General features: G+C 41.4%; 1 protein-coding gene across 5 annotated transcripts in view; it reads right to left on the reverse strand.

The window, feature by feature from the left end:
- Positions 1 to 11,152, reverse strand: part of LOC142138903 (uncharacterized) — a 73,042-nt gene extending 61,890 nt beyond the window's left edge. The window contains exons 1-2 of one of the 5 annotated variants that reach the window (XM_075195999.1): positions 11,039 to 11,152; positions 10,628 to 10,699 (exon numbers count right to left, since the gene is read on the reverse strand). In XM_075195999.1, the coding sequence (XP_075052100.1) occupies positions 10,628 to 10,650 (23 nt within the window). In that variant the 5' untranslated portion in view covers positions 10,651 to 10,699; positions 11,039 to 11,152. Of the gene's footprint in view, positions 1 to 7,770; positions 7,998 to 9,899; positions 9,929 to 10,627; positions 10,700 to 10,903; positions 11,001 to 11,038 lie in introns of those variants that run through there. The other 4 variants (XM_075196003.1, XM_075196004.1, XM_075196000.1 and 1 more) reach the window with 4 other exon arrangements.
- Between the last annotated feature and the right edge of the window lie 875 nt (positions 11,153 to 12,027).

Genomic DNA, 12,027 nt, shown 5'->3' on the forward strand with positions numbered 1-12,027 from the left:
CTCTCAATGGGAAGCCCACAAGTGCGTCATACGGGTACAACTTATACAGTTAGGCACGCTTTTGGGGAAAAAAAATAAAAATAAAAAATCTCTTACCAAGACACCCTCCTCGCAGGAGACAAACACTCTTGCTGTTCTAGCTGAAACAGAAAGGCATTAAATAAACTGATGTCCGATAAGATAAGGCTGGATTATCATAAATGCCATAATAAGTTCATTCAATGGGGAGATAAACCTGGTAAACTCTTGGCACGAGCCCTGAGGGCTCAAAGAGCACAATTATACATACCACGTTTCAAATTAGATACTGGGAAATTATGTGCCACCTCAGCTGGTGTAACCGCAGCTTTTGCACTTATTACTCTAAACTCTATAACCTTACTAGTGATTCATAATTATCTCAGCAGGATTGACTTTCCCACACTAGATACAGACAATATCTCTTCTGGGGAACTAGAGGAAGCAATTAAGACAACTCCCTCAGGGAAGAGCCCAGGTCCTGATGGTTTAACAGTATTGTATTACAAAACCTTCAAAAACACAATTAATGCCACTTAAGCTTCAGGCCTTCAACTCAATATCCGCGCAATACCACTTTTCACGTATTCCTTGGTGCCACATATTACAGTATTACCTAAAGATGGAAAAGGCCCAGCCTTATGTCCTAGCTATAGACCCATATCATTATTAAATTTGGATTTAAAGTAAATTTATATGCCAAACTTATAGGCTGAAGTTATAATTGCCCCAGATAATCCACTCAGACCAGGTTGGTTTTGTTCCAGGTTGAGAGGCCTGGAACATTACTAACGGGACCAGGCAGGGTTGTCCTCTGTCCCCAATGATTTTTATCCTATGTATGGAGGCTTTGGCACGGTCCATTAGATTGAATCCGGATATTTCTGGCTTGAAGCTGGGGGACAAAGACTTTAAACTTGCTCCTTTCACAGATGATCTCCTTGCGGTCACTGTAATTTCAATACCGAATCTAATGTCTGCATTCCACATGTTTGGAGAACTCTCCAACTTTAAGGTTAATTACTCAAAATCCGTGGCCCTTAATATTATGATGCCACTGGCGGTAGTTGAAGGTCTGAAGCCGGCTTTCCCTTTCGTATGGCATCCTACCCAACTCAAATATTTAGGGATGATTATAAACAAAGATGTCTCACAGATCTACGCAGATAATTTCTTAACCATCACTAACACCATTCGAAACAATTTGAAAGACTGGCTCACAAAGGACTTTTCACTGATATGCAGAGTCAATATCTGATTGGTTGCTATAGCCAACATCTCCACTTTTCAAACCCACCGGAAAACTCTCAGCTTGATACATTTACCTCATAGTGGCTTTCTGTGTCTGATTTAAGCACCTTAATTAGGAAATGTGTATTGTATTCTTATGCCTTAATATCCTAAGACACAGCAGACCATCAACACACCCCTACAGACTGAGGCTATTCTGTGGGCATAAGAAAGAGCAGTGGAGTGTCAGGGGGGTTTATAGAGGAAAGAAAAGGCTGGTGTAGGAGGTAATGGTTCCAGCCAGCTAACGGAGGTCGAATTTCCCAAGGTGGCTGTGACAGGATGGACCGCCTATGCCACCCTGTCTGTTGTTGTTGGGAACCGGCAGGGCTTACGTTGCCACCGTTCCCTTTTGTTATCCAAAAAGCGCCCTCTTGCCGCAGTAGGAGGGGATTACACGAGCTGCCACCACTGGACTCCTTACCGGCATCCAGTACCGGGTTTCTTCTGGGTAAATGACGCTGCTAACGTATCTCGTTGCTGGTGTAACTGGGCTGGTACTCCTGACTGTGGATCAGGGTTGCTGTGAATGGAACCCCCCCTCCCGGCCTATCGCACTGACCAGGGCTGCTGGGTAGCAGGCAGAGCTGTGGTACAGGAAAAGCTTGGGTCCAAACCTCAGACAGCCGGAGAACGGATCAGGTTAGGGTCTAATCTGCAGATCACAAGAATACAGCAATATTGAAGATGTTTCCATGCAGGTCTTTGAAGCAAGATGTTTATTTGCTCACACTGGTTAGTGGTACCAGTGATGGGGTCAAGTTGAAATCAGAAGAACACTTTTCACATACAAGCTAGTGCCTTTTATACATTTCAGACACTGCTATTTTTAGCATCAGGATATACTCTATTTACACAAACATGGATTTACATGCATTGCAAAGCTAACAAAATTTGCGCGTATCTATGAAATTCACTCTGGACTTCGTTAGCACTTCCTGCTATCAGACTCCCTTGCACATATGCCTAATTGGAGGTTTCCACTAGCAACCTTACAAATCCTAAACAATGACACATCCATACTAAATACATCCCAATACACACAAGACCTCCATCCACAAAGGCCTATTGTATCAGATATATACATCAGAAATAAGGCATATCCTTTAGTAAGGTGAAAACAGGAAAAAAACAGTTTCTACCCTGGTCTCAGAAATAATGATTTCCTATCTCAAAATATATACAATACAAAAAATAAGTGCCTATGCAATTTATATAAATCAGTGCCTTGCGCTATTTCTCTTAAATAAATTGATACCATAAGTTATTTATGAGTGATCCAGTCACAGTGGCCATAATAGGACCGGTATTATATTGTATGTACTACTCTTGTGTTCATTGTGAATACCTGTAATTGTTACTCCTGTACATATGTTGGTTTCGTGCCTGTTGTTGATGTTCCATTAATAAAAGCTACCATTGATTAAGTTGGATATCTGCTCGAGTGTAAAGTATTTACCCACATACAGGGGAACTCTGTAGGCTGTTCAGCCTTGGTAGACCCCGTTCCCTCACACGCTCCTTCACAGTAGCTTTCTCCCTGTTCTATGTATCGGGATTCACATGATGATTTTTGTACTCTCACATACATCATCTCCCACGCCACCAACAATCTCTGTCTGTCATCAATTCTACATTTAGATGAAGGTCTCAGTATCTATCTTTCACTTCAAAGCATGGCAGGCCGGGGTAATGCAAGATCACCGAGATGCAATCATGTGATCACTGACATCACAGAGGTGGGAAGTTGAACGCCAAAACAGTATTTAAACCTGCTCTGCCTGTCATTCTCTGCAAGAGTATCAGCTTTGCTGTTTTGAGCGTGGTATCCTATTATTACCCAGCTTGTTCCTGTATTCATGAAACATAGATCCTAACTTTCCCTATCTGTCAGCACAATACAAAAGGGCAAAACCAGACTTTTCCACCACCTGCTCATTTTGTTTTGTGTTACCTGCATCCTGCAAACATCAGCTTGTCTGACCATTCTACCTGTAATACTTCGCCGAGCACACATTTGATCAGTTTGGTGGACCACAACCTGGTAACTACACGCAGCCAAATCCATCCTTTTTTTTTTTTTTAAATCTACCATATTTTTCACTCCATAAGACGCACTTTTCCACCCAAAAAAAGTGGGGTGGAAAGTGTGTGCGTCTTATGGAGTGAATACTGCAGAAACTCTCCGTTGAAACACTATTTTGATTCAATCCGGCACCCTTAGACTGGAAGTGGAGAGATTTGCGTTCCACTGTGGACCGCAGTGTATCCGCAGATCTCCGTTTAGACGAGCTTGAACGCTGCGATCATCCCACACGTTCTGAAGGAGGACACTCGATCCCGGTCTTCTTTTGCCAGGCTGCATTCTCACGCATCTACAATCATATTTAGCGTGAGTCCATGTTTGACATTTACACCCGGAACACGGTCTTATTTTCTGAGTGCTTTTGTATATCTCTGGTCTGTATGGCCATTTTGTTCAGCCATTAAATTTTAGATTACTACCTTTCCCTATTTCCAGTCATTTATGGGACATCATCATCATCATCATCATCACCATTTATATAGCGCCACTGATTCCGCAGCGCTGTACAGAGAACTCATTCACATCAGTCCATGCCCCATTGGAGCTTACAGTCTAAATTCCCTAACACACACAAACACACAGAGAGACACTAGGGTCAATTTTGATAGCAGCCAATTAACCTACCAGTATGTTTTTGGAGTGTGGGAGGAAACCGAAGAACCTGGAGGAAACCCACGCAAACACGGGGAGAACATACAAACTCCACACAGATAAGGCCATGGTTGGAAATTGAACTCATGACCCCAGTGCTGTTAGGCAGAAGTGCTAACCACTAGGCCACCGTGCTCCCCACTCTGTTACTATTCTAGTATCATTTTCATTCGTGTTGCATTTTTGATTATTGCATCCTCTCCTTTCGATTTAGTTCATATTGAAAATCCGCTGACTGCCACCCCCCTCCCTTTTCTCTTTCCCTTTCCTTTTGAGGTTTTATCCCAAGCAAGTGTGGACATATTGAGACTTTCTGATTTGAGCTCCAACTGCCATTTGAGAGACCTATTCACATTCATGTGAACCTCCAGCCTTTATATTGCTACGTGTGTGTAATCATACGAAAGCTTTACTATCATCCTTTTTTGTGCCAATACCCACTGTCAATATATATTTATTAAATATTTTATTACACTATTTGGTTCAGAATACTAGGTGCGTCTTATGGTCAGGTGCATCTTATGGAGCGAAAAATACGGTATTTAGGTATAAGGCGCCTCAGATTCTGTAGCCCCGCATACAGAAGCAAATAACAAATAGATGAGGTAATACACATAAATAGCACAGGTGAGTGTGAGTAATGCTATGGGATTCACATGATAGAATGTACGAGGGAGTCAGACAGTAGATAGACTTGGGTCAACAGGTAGACAGGACCCTGCCTGTGATAGCTTACATTCTAAAGGGATGAGAGGCGAGTGACAGTAGAACATACTGGGAAATGAAGGCGAGGAAGAATAGTTGATGGATAGAATGGTCAGGATGCGGTAGGAAAGGCAATCTTGAACAGGTGAGTTTTGAGTGAGTATTTGAAGGACTGAAGGTTGAGGGAGAGTTGAGCGATGTGGCGTAGGGAGTTCCAAAGAATGGGGGCAGCACAGCAGAAGTCTTGGAGGCGAGCAAGGCAGGAGGTAATGAGAGGCGACTTGAGGCAGAGGTCAGAAGCAAAACGGAATGGCCGGGTATGTATGTACCGCGACATAAGGTCAGAGTGTTGGTAAGGGCTTTATAAGTGAGGGTAAGGAGCTTGAACTGGACTCTGAAATGGATAGGGAGCCAATGAAGGCATTTACACAGAGTAGTAGCGGTCGAGATGCAACGGGAGAGGAAGATGAGCCTAGCCACGCATTCTGGATAGATTGAAGGTCAGAGTAAGTCGTTTGTTACTTTAGTGAGGGCAGCTTCAGTTGAGTGAAGGGGACAGATGCCAGATTGGAGAGGGTGAAGAAGAGAGCAAAGTGGGTCAGGCTACTGAAGACAAGTCGTTGGAGAATATTAGAAGCAAAGTGAAGCAGAGATACAGGGAGATAGTTGGAGAGGAGGATGGTTCAAGGGAAGGTGTGACAGGATGGACCGCCTATGCCACCCTGTCTGTTGTTGTTGGGAACCGGCTGGACTTACTTTGCCACCGTTCCCTTTTGTTAATTCGAATACACCCCTCCTGCCGCAGTGGGAGGGGCCTGCTGCCACCACTGAGCTCCTTCTATGGCACTCAGAACCACGTTTCTTCTGCGTAACTGACGCTGCTAGCGTATCTCCTTGCTGGTGTACCTTGCTGGTAACTCCGGACCTCTTACTATGGATCCGGGTTGCTGTGAATGGATCCCCCCTGGCCTATCACACAAACTAGGGCTGCTGGGTAGCGCAGAGCGTTGGCACTGGAATAGCTTGGGTCCAAACCGCAGAGACAGCCGGAGAACGGATTAGATTTTAGGGTCTAATCTGTAGATCACAGGATACAGCAATATTGAAGATGATTCCAAGCAGGTCTCTGAAGCAAGATGTTTATTTGCTCACTCACACTGGTGGAAGGTCCCAGTGTCATCAGGTCAGATGAAAATTCAGAAGAACACTAACATGCTTACAGAGCTCATCTTTTATACCAGTTCAGAAATAGTCTATTTTTAGAAACAGGATATACTCTATTGACACAAACATGATTTTACATGCATTTCAAGGCTAACAAAATTTACACTTATCTATGAAATTCATTCTGGCAAACGCCACACAGTAACGACCCCCTGATGAGGTCTTTGGCCAGAGCAGGCATGACACTTCATCACAAACTTCGTTAGCACTTTCTGCTATCAGACTTCCTTGCACATGTCCTAATTGCAGGTTTCCACAAGCAACCTTACAAATCCTAAACAAAGACACCTCCATACTAAATACATCCCAATACACACAAGACCTCCATCCACAAAGGCCTATTGTATCAGATATATGCATCAGAAATAAGGCATATCCTTTAGCAAGGTTAAACAGAGACAAATTTCTTTCCTGGTCTCAGAAATAACGACTTCCTATCTTACACTAAACAAGAATAAGTGCAAATGCAATTACATAAATAAGTGTCCTGCGCTATTCGCTTTAAATACATTTTTTACCCAAAGTTATTTAATAGTGATCCAGTCACAGAAGGCTTCTTGAGAATAGGAGAGATGAGACCATGCTTGAAGCCCGAAGCGAAGATACCAATGGAGAGAGATGTAAAAGAGGCGAGCAAGGTGATGACAGGCATTGGGAGAGAGAGTGGAGGAACTCGGAGGGGATAAGATCAAAAGGACAGGTTGTGGAAAAAAAGGAGAAAAGAAAAGTTAGTTACAGGGGTGTAGGAGCCGAGGGTGGCAGAGTGAGTGATAGAAAGGTTGGGTGGGAAGAGGCAACAAGTTTGATGAGAACAGATATCTTTATGGATAGATTCAATTTTGTCTTTAAAGTAGGTGGCAAAGTCAAGAGCAGTGATGGACAAGGGGGGGGGGGGGTTAGGACACAGTAGAGAATTAATGGTAGCAAAGAGGCGTCTGGGTTTATTGGACAAGGAGGAGATGAGGGATGTGAAATAGGTTTGTGTAGCAAGAGTGAGGGCAGAATAGTAGGAGGAAAGGATGAATTTAAAGTGGGGGAAGTCAGCGATGGAATGGGATTTCCTCCATTGGCGTTCATAGGAGCGGGAGCACTTTTGGAGGAAGTATTCTTAAAACCCAATACAATTTTATTTCAAAGAAAAAAAGGAGCAAGCTAGTGTGGGGTCTATGGACCATAAATAATAAATAGCTAAACAATTATACAGAATTTGCAGAATAGGTGTATGAACTTGACATAAACTTGCTTTGTGGTTTGCAGTAGTTAACAGACACGTTCTTCTTTAAGTAAAAATGATTATTTTACTATGCTAGCTTGGCAGAAAAAACTAAATAGAAAGTAACGTTGATGTAAGCTCACACCTATAGCACTGGTACAAAAGTTTAACACAGAATAATAATAAAAGTTTAAACAAATATAACACCTTTACAGACAATGTTTAAAATATCAAACAATGCTTAAAAAAACAGACAATATTTAAAATGTAAGAAGCTTTTAGAATTTCCAGACAGAATTTAAAAATAACTTTTAAAAATAACTTTATGCTTTGTATGCAATATTGTTAAATTTCAAATATGATTTGCTGATGATGCTGTACCACTTATAAGATTTTTTCTTTAAATAAACACGCCAAGTGTCCTCTAATCAGAACAGAATCATAGCTACTTGGCTTCATTCAATCAATGTGTCAAGTTGTCTTTTCCGTTTCCCAGTTAACTGAGCTGATATCTGAATGGTCAACATTAAAGGTGATTATTAGAAGTGCACCCCGATACCCCAACACTAGACACTCCACTCACATTTGTGCATGGTGATCTTAGGTGCAGCTGCTCGGTCATGGAACCCCAATCCATGAAGCTCCTGACGAACAGTTCTTGAACTTGGTAGGGAGTGTGGCAACTAATGACAGGCATTTTCACGTGCTTCAGCGCCCAGCAATTCCGTTTTGTGAACTTGTGTGGCCTACTGCTTCACATCTGAGCTACTGCTGCTCTTAGATGTTTTCACTTCATAATAACAACACCAACAGTTGACCACAGCAGCTCTAGCAGAACAGAAATTTTATGAACTGACTTATTGGAAAGGTGGCCTCCTATGACAGTGCTACACTGATAGTCACTGAGCTTTTCAGTATGACCCTTTTACTGCTAATGTTTGGTAGTGATGATGCATCACAAGCTTGCGTCCTAAGCCCCGCCCCCTTGGACCTCCCCTCTAGTATCTCTCTGAGGTGGGCTCTAAAAAGTAGGCAAATATGCCCCAAGAAAACAAATGCATATTCTTGAGACGTGTATCCTGATATCTAACAAATCATTTGTATACACTTGTGACTTTCCCCCCACACACAGTTTTCACTGTGATGTCCTACTTTCAATTCAAGGCTATGACAACCAGGTGATCTTATAATAATTGTAACAGTACTTATAGGAGTGACACAATGCAGATGTCCCTAAAGAAAAAAATAAATAAATACAGATATATAAACCTTCAATGTACAATCACATTGTCAGCTGAAGCTTCTGTCATTGAAGCTTCTGCCCAACCTAATTACTTTTTCTTTTACCCTTACACTGGTTTGCAAGTATGTATGCTTTACACAAATACACCTATTTATATGTACACTACGAGGCAGATTCAATTAATAAAAAATCTGCATCCGCGTGAGGTGCCTCCGGAACAGCCTGAGACACTTTGCACAAGTGTGTGTGTGTGTATATATATATATATATATATATATATATATATATATATATATATATATATATTTATTTTTTATTATTTTTTTACAGCAGTAATGCTGATTTTTGTTCTGTAAAAGTGCAAGCAAAAATCTGCATTACTTTTTACCGTAATATCGGTAAAAAAGCACGGACAGTTGAATCTGTCCCTATATGCATGAGAAAAATACTAGTTAAAAGCCAATCATTGCTGCTTATAAATTCAACATCAACAAAAAACAAGCAAATTCCCACAGTCCTTATTTTCTTTCATATTGTTCCTTTATTTATATGAATAGCCTTGCACAACTGCTGTCTGGTTACTGAATGTGTAACAGTATTCATTATGCATACTGGGACAGAACATTAGATGTTTGTAGAATTTTATAGTGAGGTGTTTTTTGTTTTTTTAATATATGTTAGAATCCAACTTTTTGCCAAAACTCATACCCGTAGGGTAATTTACTAACTGAAAAATACTTGGATGGACAGGGTATTTTCATTTTGATGCAATTTGTGTCTCACTCCTACCTATGCCTGCCTACTGCCTTGTGCTGGATCTCTCCCAATGCAAACATTTTGTGTCCCAAATTTGGGCTCCAAATGGCATATGATGGAAAATGTGATAATGTTACTCATAGTCCTTTCTACTAGCACTTAAACACCAATCCCTTTATAGATTTAAACTTTTTACATTTTCCTCCTAAAACTGCTTGTCATTGATGATCTTCCAAGTATTATACCTGTCAGCCTTTGTAGCAAAACTGAGGGTCTTACCCAAGGGATTCTATGCCAAGAGCTACTTAGAGCTGACCACATTGTAGCGCAAGATAGCATTTCCAAAAGAGGACTTCCCTTTAAATAAGTCATAACACTAAGGGGACAATGGGACTGTCTATAGTATAAGTATCACATTTCTATACTTGTATTACATTGGTATTTCTATGCATAAAAAATTATTTTTCTGTATACAGTGTGCAAAAGTCATCCCCTTATAAGCCAGCATCTGATCTTCTCCCACTCTGACAGAGAGCAAAAATAAAGTCATTTTTCAGAGATACTCTGCAGCCCCTCACTCATATACACTCTTAATGCACTCTCTCCCCACATTTGAAGATCATTTAAATATCTGGACCAATCATATGAAATCTACTTTTAGCATGTGGGTGCAAAAGTGCGTCTTGCCCACATTCAGCAAGAAACACGCTTACCTGCCCAACTTCATAGAACTTCAACAATTAGAACATGCAAACTTTTGCCCCCTGGCAGATGCTGCCAACATGATACCGCATAACATGCACTTTGGTTATAATCAGGTACATTTGCACAAAAACAGGCAAAAGAGGTTGCAATTTTGGAAACCACCCTTTGTGTACGCATATCTGTGAATGAAGGTGGAAAAGTTTTACTGCTCCTTTATGATCGGTCATACTGCTTTAACATCAAGACTAGAGTTGTGTACAAGAAGGCACTCCAGTCTACTAGATATTGGAAACATACCATTTTATTCTTAATTATTTAAAACATATGTAAATATACACACACATCTCTACATTAATTGGATCTATGACAGTAAAGTATTTAAAATAAAGATAAGAATCAAAAGAAAAGAAAGAAATTGCTTAAATTTCCTGCATGTCCTGAAAATGTTTTAATTTATCCAAGCATGGTATTTGCAGGGGGGGGGGGATATGGTTAGTTGCAGTGCCTTGTCCTAGAGAATGTGGAAAAAAACACCATCAGATGTGTTCACCGTCTGCGTCTAGGTTTATACAACAGTACTGAAGACCATATATATTATTTTGTTTCAACTAATCTGAAGTCTGATTCGTTCTTAATCATAAAGACAACTACTCACAAGAAAAACATCCAAACACAACTGCGATAAGTGCATCTCACACATCAACTACAGGTTTTCACTTTCAGTCCATGTGCCTACCTGGAACCAGGACAACCTTCCATCAATTGCGGATTTCTTTAATTTGGTACCAACCGCCGGATAACTTTTCTCCTGTAAGCAATGTGACCGCTTATTGTACTGAGCTGAAGCACCCACTGGCCCCTCCCCCACGTCCTCCGGGCCACACAAACACTGCAGATCCGCTCTGGTTTAGGGACAAGCTGCACATGTATGTTCAGAACAGACTATGGGGTCACATGCAGCTCTTTCCAGAAGGGGGTTATCATGGTACAGATAGCAGTAACTGTAACAAACCTGGAAGTAAGGGCCGCTCACAAGCAGGAGCCCGTTATTTATGTATTCCTACAGGCGGCTCCCTTCCCTGCGGACAGCACATGGCAGTGTTACTAGGCATGCAACATATGTGCGCGACAACAGCCATACACCCACCTGTTTCAAAGCGTCAGCACATGAAGATAGGAGAAGAACAGAGGTCGCCTTGCTGCCTTGCAGAAGTCTTGCCAGTTGCTTAGCTTGACCCCTCCCTAACAAAGCCCCTTCCTGTTCTTGTGTCTCAGCCTAACTCGCTACTGCTCATCCCGATTCCCAGTGTGGGCCTCGGTGCCGAGATCCAGCCTGGCTGGGGACTGTCTCTGTAAAGCCATAACAAAACCACATACCTGCATGTGTACCTCTAGGGCAAGAGCCCAGACAAATATTTATGATAATGTAAAGTAAAAGTATCACTTCTAAAAAAAATATTTGTACCTGGATTTTTTGGGCCTGGGATGGTCCCTATTTTTGATTATTGACCCCTACTGGACATTATAATATTTGTTTTCTACCTCTTTTGTGTAACCCACCTTTTCTTGTTTTTGTAGGAATAAGAGTAGGCAATTATTGAAGAGGAGTATTTACACAGGTAATGAAGTAAACATGATTTGATAGAGATTGTAGCAAGGACTGTAGGGCAAATATTAGCCTGGGGTGGGGGATTAGAGACAGCTCAACAGCTTGGGAAAAATGCAAGTAGCCCAAGTGACCCAGCCCTAGGCAGCCCGCTATGTGTCCAGCCTGGCGGCAGGTGTCCTCCCCCCCCCTGCCTTTGGTTTGTAGTGTTGTAGAGGGGTCCAGACAGTATTGTGTGTAACTGTAACCTGCATAGCTGCATCAGCTCAGCAGCAAAGTGTCCCTGAAAAATGTTGGCACGTATGTATATGTTTTTTACAATGTTTCCACTTACCTATTTGTTCACAGTTTTCAGGACATTTGACCCTGATCAGGAAATACTGGTAATTCTAAATATTTTAACGTTTTAACTTTAAACAGATTCATTTTCATGGAAGATATTTTATGTTTTTATAGACCACATTTTACAACATGACTAAAATGGCAAAAAGTCAAAGAACCTTTCCATACCATTTTGCAATAATTTTCTA

Source organism: Mixophyes fleayi, chromosome 2 (assembly GCF_038048845.1).
Source record: "Mixophyes fleayi isolate aMixFle1 chromosome 2, aMixFle1.hap1, whole genome shotgun sequence".
Classification (NCBI taxonomy): domain Eukaryota; kingdom Metazoa; phylum Chordata; class Amphibia; order Anura; family Limnodynastidae; genus Mixophyes; species Mixophyes fleayi.